The following is an 18,949-nucleotide window of genomic DNA, read 5'->3' as shown; positions in this document are numbered from 1 at the left end:
TTCAAACTCCCTCCTGCGCTTCAATAATGCCGCACTTATGTCCTGATAGAATAAGACCTATCCTCCATCATATTCCACCAGCTTTTGTCACCACCTGCAAAATCCTCTCTCTATCCTGATAGCGCAGGAATCTCACCAGGATAGAGAGTGGCCGTTGATGTGGCCCATGTAGAGAGACCAGTGGGCCCATTCTAATTGCAAATTATTTCCTATTTTTCCCTCCCTAGTATATCCAGGATCCATTTTTTCCAGAAACTCCACTATGCCTCTCTTCAACACCCCAACAATCTTAAGTGTTCCTCTGATTAATATTTTCTAACATGTCTATCCTCTCCTACATCTTTACCCTCTCTTTCCCATGCAACAATTTTGTTCTCCCCATCCAATCTTTCCTCTACCCTCTCAATTCTCTCCTGTTTCCATTATCCTTTCCATTAAGCAATCCAGTTTTCATTAATTGTCCCTTTCCCTGCCACTGGTGTCCTCAAGTCCTTTTTATTTATCCGATAGCCTTTAATATTTCCCTGGCAAAAGGCATCAATCAGCCTTCCACTTCTGTATATTGTCTTTCTTTTGCCCCCTCGTTCTTCATCTTCCTCTACCTTGCTCTCCAACTCCAGGCCATCCCACTGATTTTCCTATGGGCATGTTGCCCCTGGAGTCCACCAGGCCTGATGCCTCAGACCCAATCTCTTCGTGCCTGCTGATTGGAGCAGCCTTATCAGGCAAGTCTCTGCTCTCTTTAATATTTATCCCAGCCCATGGGGTCCTTCCCTCCACCTCCATCTTGGCCCAACTCCTTCGACCTCAAGCATCCCTCTGCCAGCAACATTGCTGCCATCTCCACCTTGGCTCGAATCTCTCAACCTAAAGCCTCCATGCCTCTTGCTGCTGCCAATTATCGCCACTGCTGATATCGCCACCCTCTCCTTCTCAGCCAAGTTCCCTTTACCAAGCCTCTGAACTTCCCGTTGTCATGGACATCGCTGCCCAAGCCCGACTTCCTCGGTCTCGAGCCTGAGCACGGTTCTCTCTGGGTGTTGTCCTGGGCTAGCCTCTCTTGTGTTGCTCTCGATCACCTCCTCTAGCGTGTAATATTCACAACCAGGGGGAGTGGCCGGCCTTGCTCAGGCACCAACACCGCAGCCGCCACTATTCTCAGCCTCAGGGTAGGCCCCCTTCGATCTTCTCTTTGTCATGAGCTCATCTTCCTCTCACCTCTTACTGACTTCTTTCCCATTTCCTAGTCTTTTCTCAGCTTTGTGAACTATCCTATTGCTCTCCTATAGATTTCTACTGTTTGTGGGGGGGTGGGGGGGGAGAGAAAGAGGGAGGGATTCTATGTATTTTCAAAATCAGTCTATTCACCTATGATGTGCTATTGTACCTATCAGTCCAGGCAAAATATTTGGAAAAATTACAAGTAACGCTAGAAAAATATGGAAGAATATAAGGCTACAAAATAATTATGGATAAAAGTGATATAATGCCATTAACAAATTTTGAATATGAAAGATACCAAAAAGGAAGTAAATTTAAATGGAAGACGGATGGAATAAAATCTTAGAATAGCAACTGACAATAAATTTCAAAATTTGAAGAAAGAAAGAGACCAACAGAAATGGAGACACTTACCAATTACTTTAGTGGGAAGGGTTAACTGCATCAAAATAAAAGTGATGCCAAGACTGCAATATCTTTTAAATCGCTGCCTATTCCATAACTTAAAACTTTTTAAAGCTACTAACAACCATATTAGACAGTTCCTCTAGAATAAAAAGATACCAAGAATTCCAATGAAAAAACTGACATGGGTCGACAGGCTGGGAGGATTTAGACTCCCAGATTTAAAAAAATATTACCGAGCTGCACAAGCTAATTTCTCGCAGCCTTCTTCACTGAAGACAATCCCCCATCTGGGGTTCAAATGGGAATGTACTCAATGGAGGAGGTGGAAGCAAAGGACTTTATCTATAAATGAGTTTCAAATCACAAAAGAAAAGGATGGATAACCGCATTCTAATACATATGATTAGAATGTGGCAAGAAATTAATGAATGTACAGGAAAAAAGTATTGTAAAAATGTGTCATTGACCATAAAAATGGGCAATAGAATATTAAATTTGTGGTATGACAAAGATAGAAGATATATTAAGAACTGTTACATGGAAGGAACTCATGTCCTTTGAACAATTAAATGGCTAATGGGACCTTCTGTTGTCTCCAGCTTAGATCATTCTTAAGAGAAAGATGGGAACTAAAGTTGACCTAACTGAAATTAGTGAAAATGAACGAACAGTTTGGATGGGGAATGTATCCAAATTTATAATAAAAAGTGCAAAACTGGGTTGCAGAGGTAAAGGAAAAGATGGGAGTCAGACTTGGGTGTGGTGATTTCAGAAAGAATCTGGTCAGATTGGTGTAAGGACAGCATGACATCAATTATAAATTGAAGATATGGATATCCATATCAAATTATGGATTGGTTCAGTATAATTTTTTTTTTTTTTTTTTTTTACACCAATTATATCTTACCCCACAAGTTACACAGATCAAAAGCAAAAATTTCAGAGATGCGTTTCAGATGTGGGACTGAGACAGAAACCTTTCTACATTCCACGTGGTCATGCAAGAAAGTGAGGCCATTTTAGCAAGAAATCGCAGAAAAATTAACCAGGATAACAGGAGTAGTCTTCACGGGCAACCGAGAACTATATCTATTAGCCAATTTCATGGAAATGTGTGACAAATTGGCCAAATACCAAATCTCATTTATAAAAATAGCACTGGCAATAGCAAAAAAAATGCATCTTGATCACTTGGAAGTCCAACTCCCCTCTACTTGTAGCACGATGAACTGCGGAAATGAACAGCTGTTTACCTATGGAAAGGGGGGAAAAAAAAATCACATAACTTAAAAATAAATGACACTTTTGTAAAGGTCTGGTACCCATACCTGAACCACCTAGGGGCCCAGATACAGTGATAAAAGGAACAAAAAAGGTATAAACTATTACATATAAAAACTTGCGTTTCCCCAACTGTACTCTATACACTTAAAATATATGTAAGCTCTGACATGAACAGATCTGTATGTATGGAAGGGGAGGAGGGAGGGAAGGAACTGTTTTGTTTGTTGTCTTTGTGAGAAAAAGTTTAATATATTGTATATTTAAAATGTCACTATGTAAAAATATTTTATAAAAAAATTCAAAAAAGCCATCCCACCCCTGGCACACACTCTTCATCCTCCTCCTGTCAGAAAGAAAAATCACATGTGATCACGCATCATATAAACTTACTGCACATCAATTCAACTCTTCCCTCACTCACAGACCAGAACTCTCCAGCTTTCTAACATCCACATGGCTATTCAAGGTTCTTTTAAATGTATCTATTCTGGCAATGCATTCTAGTCACCCACAACCCCCTGTATACAAAAGACAACCTCAACTCACCTAAACTTTCCTTCCCCTCACCTGGTATTGGCCATTGCCAGCCTGGGACAAATTGTCTGGCTGTCCATTCTCTCTATGCCTCTCAATCTTGTACATTTCTATCGAGCCTCCTCTTATTCTCTGCTGCTAACTGCCAAGAACTCTGCCATCCACCTTCAAGTTTGATCTTTCAAAGTGCATCACTTTTATAGATTTAACTCCATCTATTGTTTTTCTACCCAACCATGCAACTCACTCCATGTCCTGTTGTAACCAATGCAACTTGCTTCACTATCCACAACACCTCCAACCTTTGTGTCATCTGCAAACTAACTGCCCCACCCGCCACTTCTTCATTCAAGTCATTTATAAAAATCATAAAAAGCAGAGATCCCAGAACAAATCCCTGTGGGACACTAAAAGTCCCACTACTTCCAAGTAAACTAAACTGCAATATCACCCTATACCTTTTTTTGGGCAAGCCAATTCTGAATCTATGCATCCAAAGTTCCATGGATCCCATGGCTCGTGACTTTCCAAATGAGCCTACCATTGTTAAATGCCATAAACACATGCACTGCCCTATTTTCATCAATTTATTTTGTTACCTCCTTGAAAAACAATTAGACTCATGATGCACAACCTGCCTCTACACAAAGCCACATTGACAATCCCCAATAAGACCAAGCTTCTTCAAATACACATAAATTTCAACCCCAACATCCTCTCAAATAATTTGCAAACCAATGATGGGTTGTCTTTAATTTCTAGAATTTTCCCTATTACAAGAGAACTACATTTGCCATCCTCCAATACCCCACCCTATGGCCAAGGAGGATGAAAAACAATCAACAATCTGTGGCAGCGCACATCCTCATGGCGAACTGGCCCCACTTGTATCGCCACGTGGCGGGGCAGCCATGGGGAAATGGTGTCGCTGGAGGCTTCTCTCTGACTCCAGCATCCCTTCCAGCGCGCGCCCTGGGCAGCGATTATGAGGTCACAATGCACCAGGTGACTGAGCTCATGCTGCCCTTAAAGGGGCGTGCTGAATTTGAATAAAAAGAGTCATTAATGACCATCGGTGTGGTAGCAGTAATTTCCTTCAGCTCCTGCAATCGCCACAGTGGTGACCCCGACGGGCCCAGACGTCTCAGCCGACGCCACAAAATTTTACCACATCGTTGGCACGCTGGACCAGAACACGGCAGCAAGGGTGGATGACATCATTCACCAGCCACCAGCAGTGGGCAAGTTTACCACCCTCAAAAACCTACTCCTGGGGAGGTTTGGCTTCACTCCCCAGCAACGTGCTTCCAGGCTCTCACACCTGGATGGGTTGAGCTCATGCTGCCCTTAAAGGGGCGCGGTGAATTTGAATAAAAACAGTCGTTAATGACCATCGGTGTGGTAGCAGTGATTTGTCTGGCATGGCCTCACGAAGGAGGTGGCAGCACTAACCCACAACTGCATCAGGTGCCAGACGACTAAAAGTCCACAGGTACACGCAGGTCCCTGTTCAACATTTCAACTTGGCAACGCAGAGATTTCAGCATATCCAAATGGACGTCATGGGCCCCTTGCCAGTGTCCAGGGAGTCGCGGTACCTGTTTACCATAATGGACAGAACAAACAGGTGGCCAGAAGCCATCCCAGTCCATAAGGCATCAGCGGAGACCTGTTCTAGAGCCCTGGTCAGCCAGTGGATCGCTTGTTTCGGCGTCCCAGCGCACATCAAGAGCGACAGAAGCGCCCAATTTACATCCGCACTATGGTTGCAGCTGGCAAGGGTTTTAGGGGTAACACTGCACCACACCACGGCCTACTACCTACAGTCTAACAGGTTGGTAGAGAGGTTCCACTGACATCTAAAGTTCACTCTGATGGCAAGACTTTCCGGCCCCGACTGGGTGGATGAGTCGCCCTGGGTTCTCCTTGGGATGAGGACGGCGCCCAAGGAGAACCTGCAAGCCTCATCAGCAGAAATGGTTTACGGTGCGTCACTCTCCCTGCCAGGCGAATTCTTTGGCCTGGATGCTGAGACGACATACAACGAAGGTGAGCAGCTCCCGGACCTCTGTAAATGACTGGGCAACCTAACCTTGCCACTCCCATTGCACCACAGCACCCGACCATCCCATCAACTGAAAGATCTGGATGTGGCGCAATTTGTGTTTGTCCAGAGATGAACACAGAGGGCCACGCTGCAGCGCCCATATGAAGGGCCGTACAAGGTTCTCCGGCGGTCGGGTGGGACTTTTACTTTAGATGTGGGGGGCAGGGAAAAACTGTTTACTGTGGTCTGCTTAAAAGCTGCTCATTTAGACTTATCACAGTCGGTGTAGGTGGCCGTGCCCAAGCGCTGGTCACCAAAGTGACAGGACGCTTAACCAGTTCTGGGGGGGGGGGGGGGGGGGGGAGAATTGTGTGGAGGCGCACATCCTCATGGCGAACTGGCCCTGCTTCTATCGCCACATGGCAAGGCAGCCATAGGGAAATGGCGTCATCAGAGGTTTCTCTCTGACTCCAGCATCCCTTCCAGCAATTTATTCCACTGTTTCCTACTGCAACCTGGGGTTCATCGTGTCCAGCCCAGAGAATTTATGAGCTTTTTTTTTTTAAAAAGCTCCGCCACTTTCTGTTTCTTAACTTTAAGATGTTCCAGAGCATTTACATGATCTACATTGACTTCACATTCCCTAGTGAACACTATATGGATCTCCCTTACCTCCAAGCACAGGCTCCCCCCTTATCCTTGAGCAGTCCTACCCTTATTCAAATTATCCTCCTGTTATTACCCAGCCATTTTTTGAAATTAATTTGCCAACGTGTTCTGTATCCTGTGGACTTAACATTTGATCAGTTTCCTATGTATGACATTGTTGAAGGCCTTACTGAAGTCCACATATAAAGTGTATCTAATGTATAAAGAGATGAACACAATTACAACAAAATCAATTTTCAAGGAACTGCATTTACACCAACACATTTCTACTACTTGAATACATTTACACACTTCCACTACAAATAATCACAAAAAGGATGAAAAATGTCAAAATGTACCACCACTTCGTTTTCCTTCCAATTTGGTGGAATTTTTATTTTTAGCCTCTCATTTAAAAATGTTCTATAACAGAAATTTAAAGTCAACAGCGCTCTGGTAAAGTGTGATGCACAGTAAAAAACATTGCACTAACCAGGTTAACTTGCCCAAGAGCATACTGTTCCCAAATACAAAGAATCACACAATTGTAACACTGGCTTTGATTAGAGAGAACTGTGTGCAGAATTAGAGTATTAAAATTTACACATTGTAACATTCATTATTTTTAAAATCATTTCTTTGGCAGTCACAAAGTAAATGGATTTTTTTTTCAGAAATTCTTTTCTTCTAAAAAGGTACAAAAACAAAATTACCATCTACATTGCAAAATCTGTCTACTTTCAAAGTTATGCCTTTGGTACTTCAAAGCCAACAAATTGCTCTTTGCAAATACAGCAGCAAATTAACAGCAAAATTCCACAAACAGGTAATAGGATAAGTGGGGGTGTGGCAAGATGGCGTAGAGTCTAGATGTGCAGTCTCGACCTCTCTGGCCAGACTTTTAAATACCCATTTTTTAACCCTTTGTTTTCAAGTTTAAACTTTTTTAATTTTAGTTTAAAGTATTAAAGAATTATTATGGCCACTAATGGTAAAAAGACAAAACCTCAAGTTTATAAGAAGTTACATTTTCGAAGTGCTGAAGATTTGGGACCTAGACAATTTGATACAGCCTCAATCTCTTCATTGTCTAAACCCCAAAGATTGCCTGTGGGGACTGAAAAAAAACCTATTACTCACCAAATGAAGGATGGCACTGGACTTGCCCGTTCTCCGGAAGAAGGTGCGTATTCCCAAGAAGTGGACCCCGATTTGGAAAGCCTTTTGATTTCAATGGAGGGAGCACACAGGAAGACGACTCCATTGTTGGAAATGCATCAGGTAGCATTTCAATTTAAAGAAATCGTTTTTCTTTGTGAATTGATGAAAAAACGAGATAAGGGGGTAGACCAGCGGCGACCATGAGTAAGTCGGAGTGCCATCACTGGGAGTCCAGACCCGCAGTAAAAATTTTTAAATGCCTACTGTTGAGTTGCAGCAGGAGCTGCAGTTACCTTGTTCTGCCACTATGTCAGAAAGAGCAGAGCTAAGCTTTACTGAATCACAGTGTATGCAATTAAATGCAGTTATTCAAGCTGTAATAAAACCTTTGTTGACATCTCAAATGAATGAAATGGTTCAAATGAATCCTGGTATAAGTTCAGAGTTAAATATGGTTAAGACATGTGTGGATGCATCTTAAGAAGAATTTTTTAAATTTCAGACTGCTTTTTTGGACTGTAAACAACAAGCGACTTCTAATACAGAAAAAGTGTGGAAGGTGGAAAAATCAATCATAGAATTAGGATAACCTGAGAAGGAGCTTGAAAGAAAAATAGATTATTTGGAGAATCAAAGCAGAAGGAATAATGTGAAAATTGTTGAGGTGCCAGAAGGTATAGAAGGAGAAGATCCTCTTCGTTTCTTTAAAGACTGGATTCCGCAAATATTAGGGCAAGAATTTTTTTCTGGGGGATTGGCACTGGAAAGAGCCCATAGAGCTTTAAGAAGAACACCCTCAGCTGGTTAACCACAGAGACCGGTAATAATTCGATGTTTGAGTTATTTGGATAGAGAAGCAATACTTCGACTTGCAGTACAAAATGCGAGACAACGACAAACCCCATTATTGATTCAGAATAGCAGAGTCTTTTTTTTTAAATCTTGATTTGAGTCAAGAGGTCATTTAACAACGATGTCGATTCAATCCAGTTAAAGAAGTTTTGTGGCGTAAAGGTTATAAGTCTACTTTTCGTTACCCTGCAGTGTTGAAGGTGTTTTATGGAGACTATCAATTTCGGTTTTTTGAAACTGATCGTGAAGAAATGATTTTTGCTGATTCATTGCCAGATACAAAAGGACAAAGATGTAGTCCACCATTATCTCCTAAAGAAAAATCTGGTTGCTCTGGAAATGGAAGAAATGGGAAAAACAGAAATGGAAAGAGTCCACCTCCTTCTGAAATGGGATCTTCGAGATTGGAATCCTCTAGATGAAAAGAAGAATTTTCTTACTCTATTTTTTCTTTTGTTATTATGATATTTTGATGTTATTGATTGTTTGGCTGGGGAGGGGGAGACTTGCACTAAGTTCTTTACTAGTCATCAGCCACTGGTGGGTGACCCACACCCAATTTTTGTTTAGGGGATTACTACCTTTTGGTAGATTTTTTTGGGGGGGTTCCTTTTTTTTCTTTATTTTTTTTAAACTTTATAACATGAATAACATATAGAATTACATTAAAAAAAATTAAGAACAAAATAATAAAATTACAATACAGTATCAGTAATCTAAATAAACTATACCCTCCCCAATATTATTACACATTAATAACCCAACTCAAATTAGACCAACCCCCCCTTCCCCCCAAAATAAAGAGTGAAGAATTAATAAAGTTAATAATATGTGAGAAAAAAACCCACTTACAAAAAAAAACAAAAACATAACCGATTAAAATACTAACAAAAAGAAAAGTAATTAATACTAAGATATCAGACTTAAAAAAACATATTTAAATCAAACTTAAATGCATATATTTAACAAAGAGTTAAGATGAAACATATATTTAACTCAAACTTAATGTAAAAAATTAATAGTAACATTATCTATCAAAAATTCTTAAACAGTAATCAATTCTTTTAAAAAAATTGTAGCATGAGAAAAATAAGATGAAAAAAAAACTCTCTATAGAGATAAACCTTCACCAAATATCAACTAATTTCACATCTATCATCATATTAATCACATAAACCACCATCTTAAAACAAAATTCAAACCTCATTAAACATTGTACAATTCAATTTTAGTACTCTTCCACCATTTTTACCTTTTACTCTTGAATAATTATCCAATAGAAGCTCCAATACCACATTTAAATATCCCCAATCATTACGTTAAAATTCAGATATCCAAATAATAAAAACACATCTACAATGAAATCTATATCTTCAACAAATGGAGCATAAACCACAAACAAAATTCAAGCCTCATTAAGAATTGTACAATTCAATTTATAACTTTCACCATTATTCCCTTCGTTCTATAACTAAAATAGCAAAATAATATACATCAGAATTACCACTCCTTTCACCTTAAAGTTAAAGAAAAAATATTTTAAAAAACTTATCCATCCCATTCACATTTAAATTTCAAATATTCCTTATCTACTGAATAAACTTTAAAAAAAACACATCAATTTTTAGTTTTTTAAACAATCAAATACTTTCTTATGCTTTTTTTATATAACACAAAAAAAAACCTTCACTCTTTAATCTAATAGTACAAGGAAAAAAAAAGGTAGGAGGTTAAAAATACCCCCTCCTGTCTAAACCGCGCAATGGGGTAACTCCCAAAAAAAAAATGGGTGTGAGATAACTCACACGTAGCAGATGACTTTCAGGAAATAGTGCCCATCCAGTTCTCTCCCCCAACTCTCACTTCATCTTAAACTAACATCATCATTATTTAATATTCCTTTTTTAAAAAAAGGATTAGAAAAAAAAAGAACAACTCTTCTTTTAATCAGCTCCAACTGCCAAGTCACCATTACAACCATTCCTTCTTGGAGCATGGCTCTTTTCTTCCATCTCTTGTCTCCTTAGAGATCGCGGCGGACTACGTCTCTGTTAAAACTGAGTAATTGGCAGCTCTTGAGCAAATGCTATAGCTTCCTTTGGAGAATCAAAGAACTTTGGTTGGTAACCATCTTGAAAAACCTTCAAAACAGCTGGATATCTAAAGGTTGCCTTATAACCTTTCTTCCACAACAACTCTTTAGCAGCGTTGAATTCCCGTCGTTGGAACATAACTTCTTGACTCAAATCCGCATAGAAGAAAACTCGATTATTTTGAATCATCAAGGGTGATTTTCTCTGTTGTGCATTTCTAATAGCCACTTGTAAAATTATTTCTCTGTCGTAATAATTCAAGCAACGAACCAAAACAGGTCTTGGACTTTGACCTGAAATAGGTCTTCTATGCAAGGCTCTGTGAGCACGTTCCAGTATTATACCTTCCGGGAAATGTTCTTGACCCAGCAGCTGCGGAATCCATTCAGTAAAAAATTTTCTTGGGTCTGGTCCCTCCATTCCTTCCGGCAAACCAATAATCTTTATATTGTTCCGTCTGGATTGGTTTTCCAAATAATCAATCTTTTTCACCAAATTTTTATTTTGAGTTTGTAAGTCTTCGACCATTTTGGTCACATCTGAAACTTGATGTCGTATTTCGTCTATATCTTCTTCACACGAATTAAATTCATCTCTCATTTCATGCTTAAAAGCTCCAAACTCAGCCATCTGCTGAGAATTTATTTCCATCAGAGTATTGAACCTAGTACCAAGTTCAGTCATAATCTTAGATAATCCCTGCATTGTATAAGATAATTTAGATTCAAGATTCACAAGAATCTTTTCAATTGGAAGAGATTCTGGCTCAACAGATTCCTGCTTCTTCTGCATAACCAAAGGGTCTTCTGTTGCTTCCTTCATTCTGGTTGCCTTCCTTGTAGTATAGCTGCATGTGGAAACCCCAGCCACAGCCTCTCCAGCAATGACTGGAGGACGCTGGCCGGGATTTTCCCCAGTCCATAATGTGTTAATTTCTCCCAGTACATCAAGTTGTATAGGTTCTTTTATCTCAAAAGGTGCAGTTTGCAGTGCCACCGCTACAGTTGACAAATGCCTTTCCCCAGCCGGTACTTCAACTGATGTTACTACAAGTGGTTCATTCATAACATTGCCGTCAGATGCTACTGCACATGTGCGAACCTGAGTAACTCTTTGTTCTAAAGGCTGTTTGGCGCCCTCTTTAGAGGGCTCTACCGATGTAATATTGAACTCTACATCCGAAAGCTGTACCTTTCTCCTGGGATCCATTTCAGGCTAAGTCTCGATGTCTTTCCTGTAGGTAGGCTCCAAAACTTGAACTTTTGGAAAATGTAGTTTTTTGATAATCTGTTATCGTTTTTTTTTGCTCTTTTCCACCAATTGTACCATCATAAGTTAAATTAACAGCACTGAAGTTATCTAAACTTTTAAAGAATTTTAACGGGCATTTCTAGACAAAACAATAAGACAGAGTCAGGAGAGGACTGTAAGGCACGTCTGATCCTTACGCCATCTTGCTACGCCCCTTTTTTCTTTATTTTTTTTATATAGTTTTTAATTTGTGATTTTTTTTAATTGGAGGGCCTATATACATTGATTTGAGTTTTTATATAATTATTGGTATTTAGTAATAATAGTAGATGTCAAAGTTGAGGTTTGCTACTTTTAATGTTCGAGATTAAATAGTGCGATTAAACGTAAGCGAGTCTTGGCGTATATTAAGAAAATGAAAATTGATATTGCCTTTTTACAAGAAACACATTTGAATGTGAAGGAAAGTGTGAAATTGAAAAGGGATTGGGTTGGGCATGTATATTTTTCTTCATTTAATTCTAGAGCTAAAGGTGTAGCAATTTTGATACATAAAAATTTATCTTTTGAATTACAATCAATGGAGGAAAAGGCAGGATGTATTCTTAAATTGAATTGTAAGATTTTTTGTGAATTTTGGACTTTACTTAATATTTATGCCCCAAATGCAGATGATGAAATATTTATTTCGGATGCATTTTTATGTTTGGGTCAGGCTAATGATAATATTTTAGTTGGTGGTGATTTTAATTGTGTTTTGGAACCTTTATTAGATAAATCTCCAAAGAAAGTTAAAAAATCCAAGATGGCAATTCAGGTCCAAGCGTTGATGAAAGATCTTAATTTTGTAGATATTTGGAGACGTCTTAATCCGACAGAAAGATTTTTCGTTTTATTCATCTGGAAATGAATCGTTTTCAAGGATTGGCTTCTTTTTAGTATCGGCACATTTACAAGGGAAAATATAACAAGCGGAATATAAAAGTAGGGTGATTTCAGATCATTCTCTGTTATATTTTACATATGAAACTTCTGAGAAAATTCAAATAGCTTATCATTGGAGATTTAATACAATGTTGTTAAAAAAGACAGAATTTAATGATTTTTTGAAAAAACTAATTTTTTTTTGAAAGAAAATTCTAATTCTGTTCAAAGTAAATTTGTAGTATGGGATGCTATGAAAGCTTATTTGAGAGGACAAATAATTAGTTATACTTCTAAAATAAAAAAGAATTGATTAAATCAGAGTCTTGAATTAGAGAAACAGATTGATGAGTTAGAAAAGGAATTTCATAAAGATGCTACAGAAGATCAGAAAATAGAATTATCTAGGCTGAAATTGAAATATAACTTTGCAATCTTATCAATTTGAATGTGTGATTAATAGAACTAAACAACGGTATTACGAATGGGGATAGAAAGCACAAGGTATTGGAGTGGCAATTAAAGAAAGAACAGATATCGAGGACTATTAATGCTGTTAGACGGAATTCCCTTATTACTTATAAACCTCATGAGATTAATGATGAATTTTATTCATTTTATAAAAAGTTATATATATCTGAAAGAAAACAGAAAACTGGATCATCGATCTTTTTTTAATCCCAGTTGAATTTACCAATATTAGAGGATGGAGATATATAGGAGTTAGAAGAACCATTTACTGATTCTGAAATTAAAATGGCTATGCTGGAAATGCCGAACGGTAAATCGCCTGGTGATGATGGATTTTCGGTTGAATTTTATAAAAATTTTTTATGATGATTTATCTAGTGTTTGGGGATGTATTACGTCAAGTTGGAGAACATTATGAATTACCTGAGTCTTGTTCTAGTGCTTTAATTACAGTAATTCCTAAAAAAGATAGAGATCCTTTGAAAGTATCTTCATATAGACCAATTTCATTGTTAAATGTAGATTATAAAATAATAGCTAAAATATTAGTGAATAGATTGGCTAAATTTTTACCAAAGTTGATTCATATTGATCAAACAGGTTTTATAAAGAATAGATATGCTTCAGATAACATTTTGCGCCTGATTAGTTTGATTAATAGATTTCAACAATCTTTAGATCACCCGATGGTGATATCCTTATATGCAGAAAAAGCATTTGATAGAGTTGAATGGAATCTTTTGTTTAAAATTTTGGAGAAATTTAAGTTTGGTCCTTCTTTTATTGGTTGGATTAGGGCTCTATATAGTAAACTGGTAGCTAGAGTATTGACGAATGGTTTGATTTCGGAATCTTTTAAGTTAACTCGATCAACTCGTCAAGGTTGTCCTTTATCACCAGCTTTGTTTGCGTTAGTGATTGAACCTTTAGCACAGTTGATAAGACAAAATACAAGGTATGAAAGTTTTAGATGACGAATACAAAATTAATTTATTTGCTGATGATGTATTGGTGTATTTAACAAACCCAGCCCAGTCACTTTTGCATTTGAAGGAATGTTTAATACAATATGGATGTCTTTCTGGATATAAAGTTAATTGGGGAAAAAGTGAAATATTACCGGTAAGTGAAGGAGATTATTCAGTTTATAAGAATATTATTAATTTGAAGTGGACTGATCAAATTAAATATCTGGGTATAATTTTGAATGTTAATTATCAATCTTTATATAAATTAAATTATGCTCTGTTAATGAAAAAAATTAAAACTGATTTGATTAAATGGATTTACCTATTAATTTAATGGGAAGGATAAATACAATTAAGATGAATATCTTTCCATGTATACAATATTTGTTTCAATCTATTCCGTATTTACTTGATAAAAATTTTTTTTTCGAGATTTAAATAAAATGGTTAGGGAGTTTTTAAATGGAGGGGTAAATTTTCGAGAATAGCTTTGAATAAATTAACTTGGAAATATGAGTTAGGGGGATGACGTTTACCACATTTTCAAAATTATTATTAGGTAGCCCAACTTAAATTTATTAGTTCATTGATGGATTTGGTACGGCCTCCTAGTTGGGCTAAAATTGAGATGGCAAGTATTTCTGAATTTGAAATACATCAATTTTTGTTTAGGTGGAATATAAATTTGTTACAACAATATAATGTGCCTATACTAAAACATTTAATGAAGTTATGGATAAAGAAAAATAAAATGATAGGCTCTATATTATTGGCTATGACTCCATTGTATAATAATCAACTTATTTCTTTATCAATACATAATCAAAGTTTATTGCATTGGAGATTTAAAGGTGTGAAAAATTTGAGAGATTGTTTTAAAGTTAAATTTTTATCTTTTAATCAGATGAGGGAAGATTTTGGTATTGATAAGTATTCTTTATTATCAAATTCGATCTTTGGTAAAATGTATGTTTGGTCGAGACATGATTTTACATAAAATGACTAAATTTGAGACTTTTCTTATGAAGGTACCAGAGAAGGGTTACATTTCATTTATGTATCAAATATTACAGGATGGTATGAATAAAAAGGGTTGGGATAGATCCAAAATTAAATGGGAAGCGGATATTGGTTTTATTTTTTCTGATGATTGGTTAGATATCTGTTATGTAACTAGATTGATAAATGCACGCTATGCAATGATTAATTACAATTTTTTTTTTTACATCAATTACATTTGACACCTGAAAAATTTTAAAAATATGGTTTTAATTAATCTGATTTGTGTTTTAGATCTGGTGATATGGTTGGAACTTTTTTTCATGCTGTTTGGTTATGTATACATATACAATCTTTTTGGAAGAAAATTCTATCATTTTTAGAATACCTGCATAAGATTTAAATAGTTTTAGATCCAACTGTATTTTTATTGGGGAGTTTGCAACCTCTGAAAGGTTTGGGATTAGATAAATTCCAGCTTGCTTTTGTATATTTAGTTTTATCAGTAGTGAAAAAATGTATTGCTAGTATGTGGAAAGATACAAATATGATTGATATTAATAGATGGCATAATGAGATGAAATATTGTTTAATAATGGGAAAAATTATGTATGTTTTGCATGATAATTATAATTTTTTATTAATAAGTGGCTGTTATACTTGGAATATTTACATTTTAATTTGTATTGATTAGATTTTAATATGTATATTTAATTTTTTTTAAAATATTCTTTTTTATGGCTCTCCTTAGGAGAGTTAGCTGAAGGGGGGGTTCTTTTCTTTTTTTCATGTTTAATTGCTGTACATGTCATATATTATTTGTTTTTTGAACGAATAAATAAAGTTTAAAAAAAAGGTAATGGGATAAGTAATTTTTTTTTAAACTTTGGGTAATACTCAGGGATATCAATAAAATGCACTGTTCATTCCACCCCCTTAATTCTATTGAATTTTTTTCCATCCATCAAATCCATCCATATGGTCAGCCATCTCTTCAGATGTGTCGGGGAAAGTCTGCTGACTGGCTGCAACACGGGCAGATATTTGGGGTACCAATACCTCTGAGCAAAAGGCCTGAAAAGGTAGTAGACAGAGCCCAGTACATCACAGACAAAACTCTCCCCACCATTGAGAAAATCTACATGGAATGCTGCTGTCAGAGAGCAGCAGCAATCAAGGATCCACACCATGCAGGTATGCTCTGTTCTCTCTGGTGCCATCACAGGAAAGAGGGATAGGTGCCACAAAAGTTTAGATTTATTGTCAGAGTACATACACGACATCGCATACAACCTTAAGATTCTTTTCCTTGCAGGCAAGGTAGAATTACTACTTATTGGTAGTGCAAAAAAAACTGTATACAGCATATACATGTAAATAAAGAATATAAACAAAATGAATGTAAACAAACTATGCAATACAGAGAAAATTAATTTAAAAATATCAATAGAGTGCACAAGTAAGAGAACCTGATTGAGTTTGTTGTTGAAAAGTCTAATGGTGGAGGGAGAGCAGCTGTTCATGAACATAGTGAAGTAGGTCTTGTGACACCTATACCTCTTGCCTGATGGCAGCAGCAAGAACAGAATGTGTGCTAGGTGGTGTGGATCCTTGACGATTGCTGCTGCTCTCCAAAGGCAGCATTCCCTGTAGAGGTTCTCAATAGCAGGGAGGGTTTGCCTGTGATGGCCTGGACTGTTCTCACTACTTTTTAAGAGGGCTTTACGCTCAGGGGTATTGGTGCCACCAGATTCAGTTGCTACCCTTCCACAATCCGATTCCTAAACAACCTTCAGAGACTCATTTAAGGACTCTTAGTTTGCACATTATTTATTACTGAATATTTTTATTGTTCTGTATTTCAGTTTGTTTATATTTCTTTCTTTTGTATTCAAGTTTTTTTAGAACATTTTTTGCACAATCGATAAGTAGAAATTTTGCCTCACCTGCAGGAAAAGAATCTTGGGGTTGTATGCAATGTCATGCATGTATTCTAACATTAAATCTGAGCTTTGGATTCCCATCTTCATTACAGCACCTTGGACAATGCAGAAATAAATGGGTACTGCTGAAGCAGCAGCTTTTTTTAAACTCAAGGTGCTGAAGAAAAATTAGTACCCTGGCTTGATAATCAAGGAGACATTGAAAAAGTTATAACTGATTTGAGGGCTTTAGTACAAACTTTACGAGTTGATGAGGAGATAGAGAATTTATCATCATATATACAAAACAAAGAGGCACCAACATTCTTATTTGCTGCAACCAAACAGGTGTGCAAGATGCTCCAAATTCAAGAGGATAAAATTACATTATGCAAAGACAGAAAAAGAGATAATAAATGAGAACAAATAGAGAAATATTCGCAGTTGCAGTTAGAGCAAGGAAAAATTGACATTTTGTACAGACAGATCTGCAAGTTCTCCAGGAGTAGTTCATGATTTGGGTTGTTCAGGCAAGTTCAAGAGACTAGTAGATGCTGTAAAAAAAATGTTCTTGAACCTAGAGGTGGTGGACTTCAGGCTTGTCCTTGCTGCCTGACAAGAACAGCATCAAGAGATTATCACCAAGGTGATGACATTGGCTGCCTTCTTGAGTCAGCATCTCACAGATGTTTTCAGTTCAGAAAATTGAGCTTGGGATATATAATGAATGATTATAAAATGAAGAAAAATAAATTTGGTTCAGTGAAGAGAAACTGAAGAGTAAAAGGGAAAAATAATGAATCATTAAAGCAGAAAAATTACAAAACAAATTAATTTTTGGGTAAAGTTGGGGAAGATTATTATCTTTCTGATAACATGGCCTTTGGAGCCCATTACTAAATGTATAGTAATATTGATTTTCAAGAACAAGACAAGAGGACACCAAGGTACAAGTTGAGCTATGGCATTCCTGGAAAGAGGTAATTAGATTACTTTTTATTGCCCCAAGATATATTGGTGCTGGAGATAAATTTCCACTCCCTCGGTTGGTTCTGCCCATTTCTGGGTCTATGGTGACATAAAACATTGCATCAAACAGTGTTGTGCCAATTTCTGACAGGCATCCCTCACCCTTTTTCTTGAATGAATGCTAAGATTATTCCAGTCACTATCTTTACTGAATTCCCACTAATAAAAACTCCAGCTCACCACATTCAACTATTGACATTTGTCCATCCTCACTGCTGAACTTATAATGTTTAACTTATAATGATGTGGCCTTACAGTTAAGTGCAACATGAAAACTTGGAAGCTCTCTCAAGATGAAACCTGTTGAATTATAACCAATTAAAATCAGCTAAATTATACACAAGTTCACAGCAACAGCAAATTTGACCATTAAGAAACTACTGAACATTGAATTACAATCTGGGATAGGGAAAAGAGGAAATTGCAAATGGGAAGTCTATTTGTTATGCAGCACACAGCTAAATGAAACTGCTTTTAGAGCCAAAATGGTTGTTTACTTTGTGGTTGTTCCTATACCAGACTTAATGACATCATTTCTAAATCCATCTCCCCCCCCCCACCTCATCTTTTTCTTGAAGGTGATGAATCATGTCAAGATACAGTTTCAGATACCAACAACTATGACTATCTCAGCCAAATAATTTTGTCATGTGCAAGTTTAAAACCTCCAGTGCTGGCAGATCATTAAATTGTGCATGAGAATCATTACAACTTGAGTTATTCCAGCCCTTGCCCTAATTTTTCTTAGGCAGTCACTTGAAGTTCAAGATGATTGGCTATGAAAACACAAGTTGTTCTATATCCATCAAGTAGAAAATTTAATTCACATTTCTGAACCCAGCCAAAGACCCAAGTACCAATTATTGTAACTTCCTCACCACCCACATTTAAATTGCCAAGTACCGCTGTGGCAGAGTATACAGATATGTTTTTGGGAGATAAATTGAGAAAGGTTTGTTAGAGTAGATCACACACAAAAATTTTAAAACAGATCTTATTTAAAACACCGGAGCTCTGCCCCATGCTAGACATAATAACTCCTCAGCTTTTGAAAGAGATTTGAAGAGTGCTCAAGGGACTGAACTAATGGATTATTGTTTACAAAAGGCAACAGATGAAAGATGTTGTTGGAGCCGC

General features: G+C 37.0%; 1 protein-coding gene across 3 annotated transcripts in view; it reads right to left on the bottom strand.

Moving 5' to 3' along the window:
• The window catches only part of eif4eb (eukaryotic translation initiation factor 4eb), a 76,203-nt gene that overhangs the window by 54,970 nt on the left and 2,284 nt on the right, over window positions 1-18,949 (bottom strand). For 2 of the 3 annotated variants that reach the window (XM_069925642.1, XM_069925649.1), the window contains exon 2: window positions 16,808-16,899. The exons of the other annotated variant lie outside the window; for it this stretch is intronic. In XM_069925642.1, the coding sequence (XP_069781743.1) occupies window positions 16,808-16,891 (84 nt within the window). In that variant the 5' untranslated portion in view covers window positions 16,892-16,899. The remainder of the gene's footprint in view (window positions 1-16,807; window positions 16,900-18,949) is intronic. 3 annotated transcript variants of the gene reach the window in all.

Source organism: Narcine bancroftii, chromosome 3, assembly GCF_036971445.1.
Source record: "Narcine bancroftii isolate sNarBan1 chromosome 3, sNarBan1.hap1, whole genome shotgun sequence".
Lineage (NCBI taxonomy): Eukaryota > Metazoa > Chordata > Chondrichthyes > Torpediniformes > Narcinidae > Narcine > Narcine bancroftii.
Note: the sequence above shows the minus strand (reverse complement) of the source record. Positions and strands in the feature narration are given on the sequence as shown.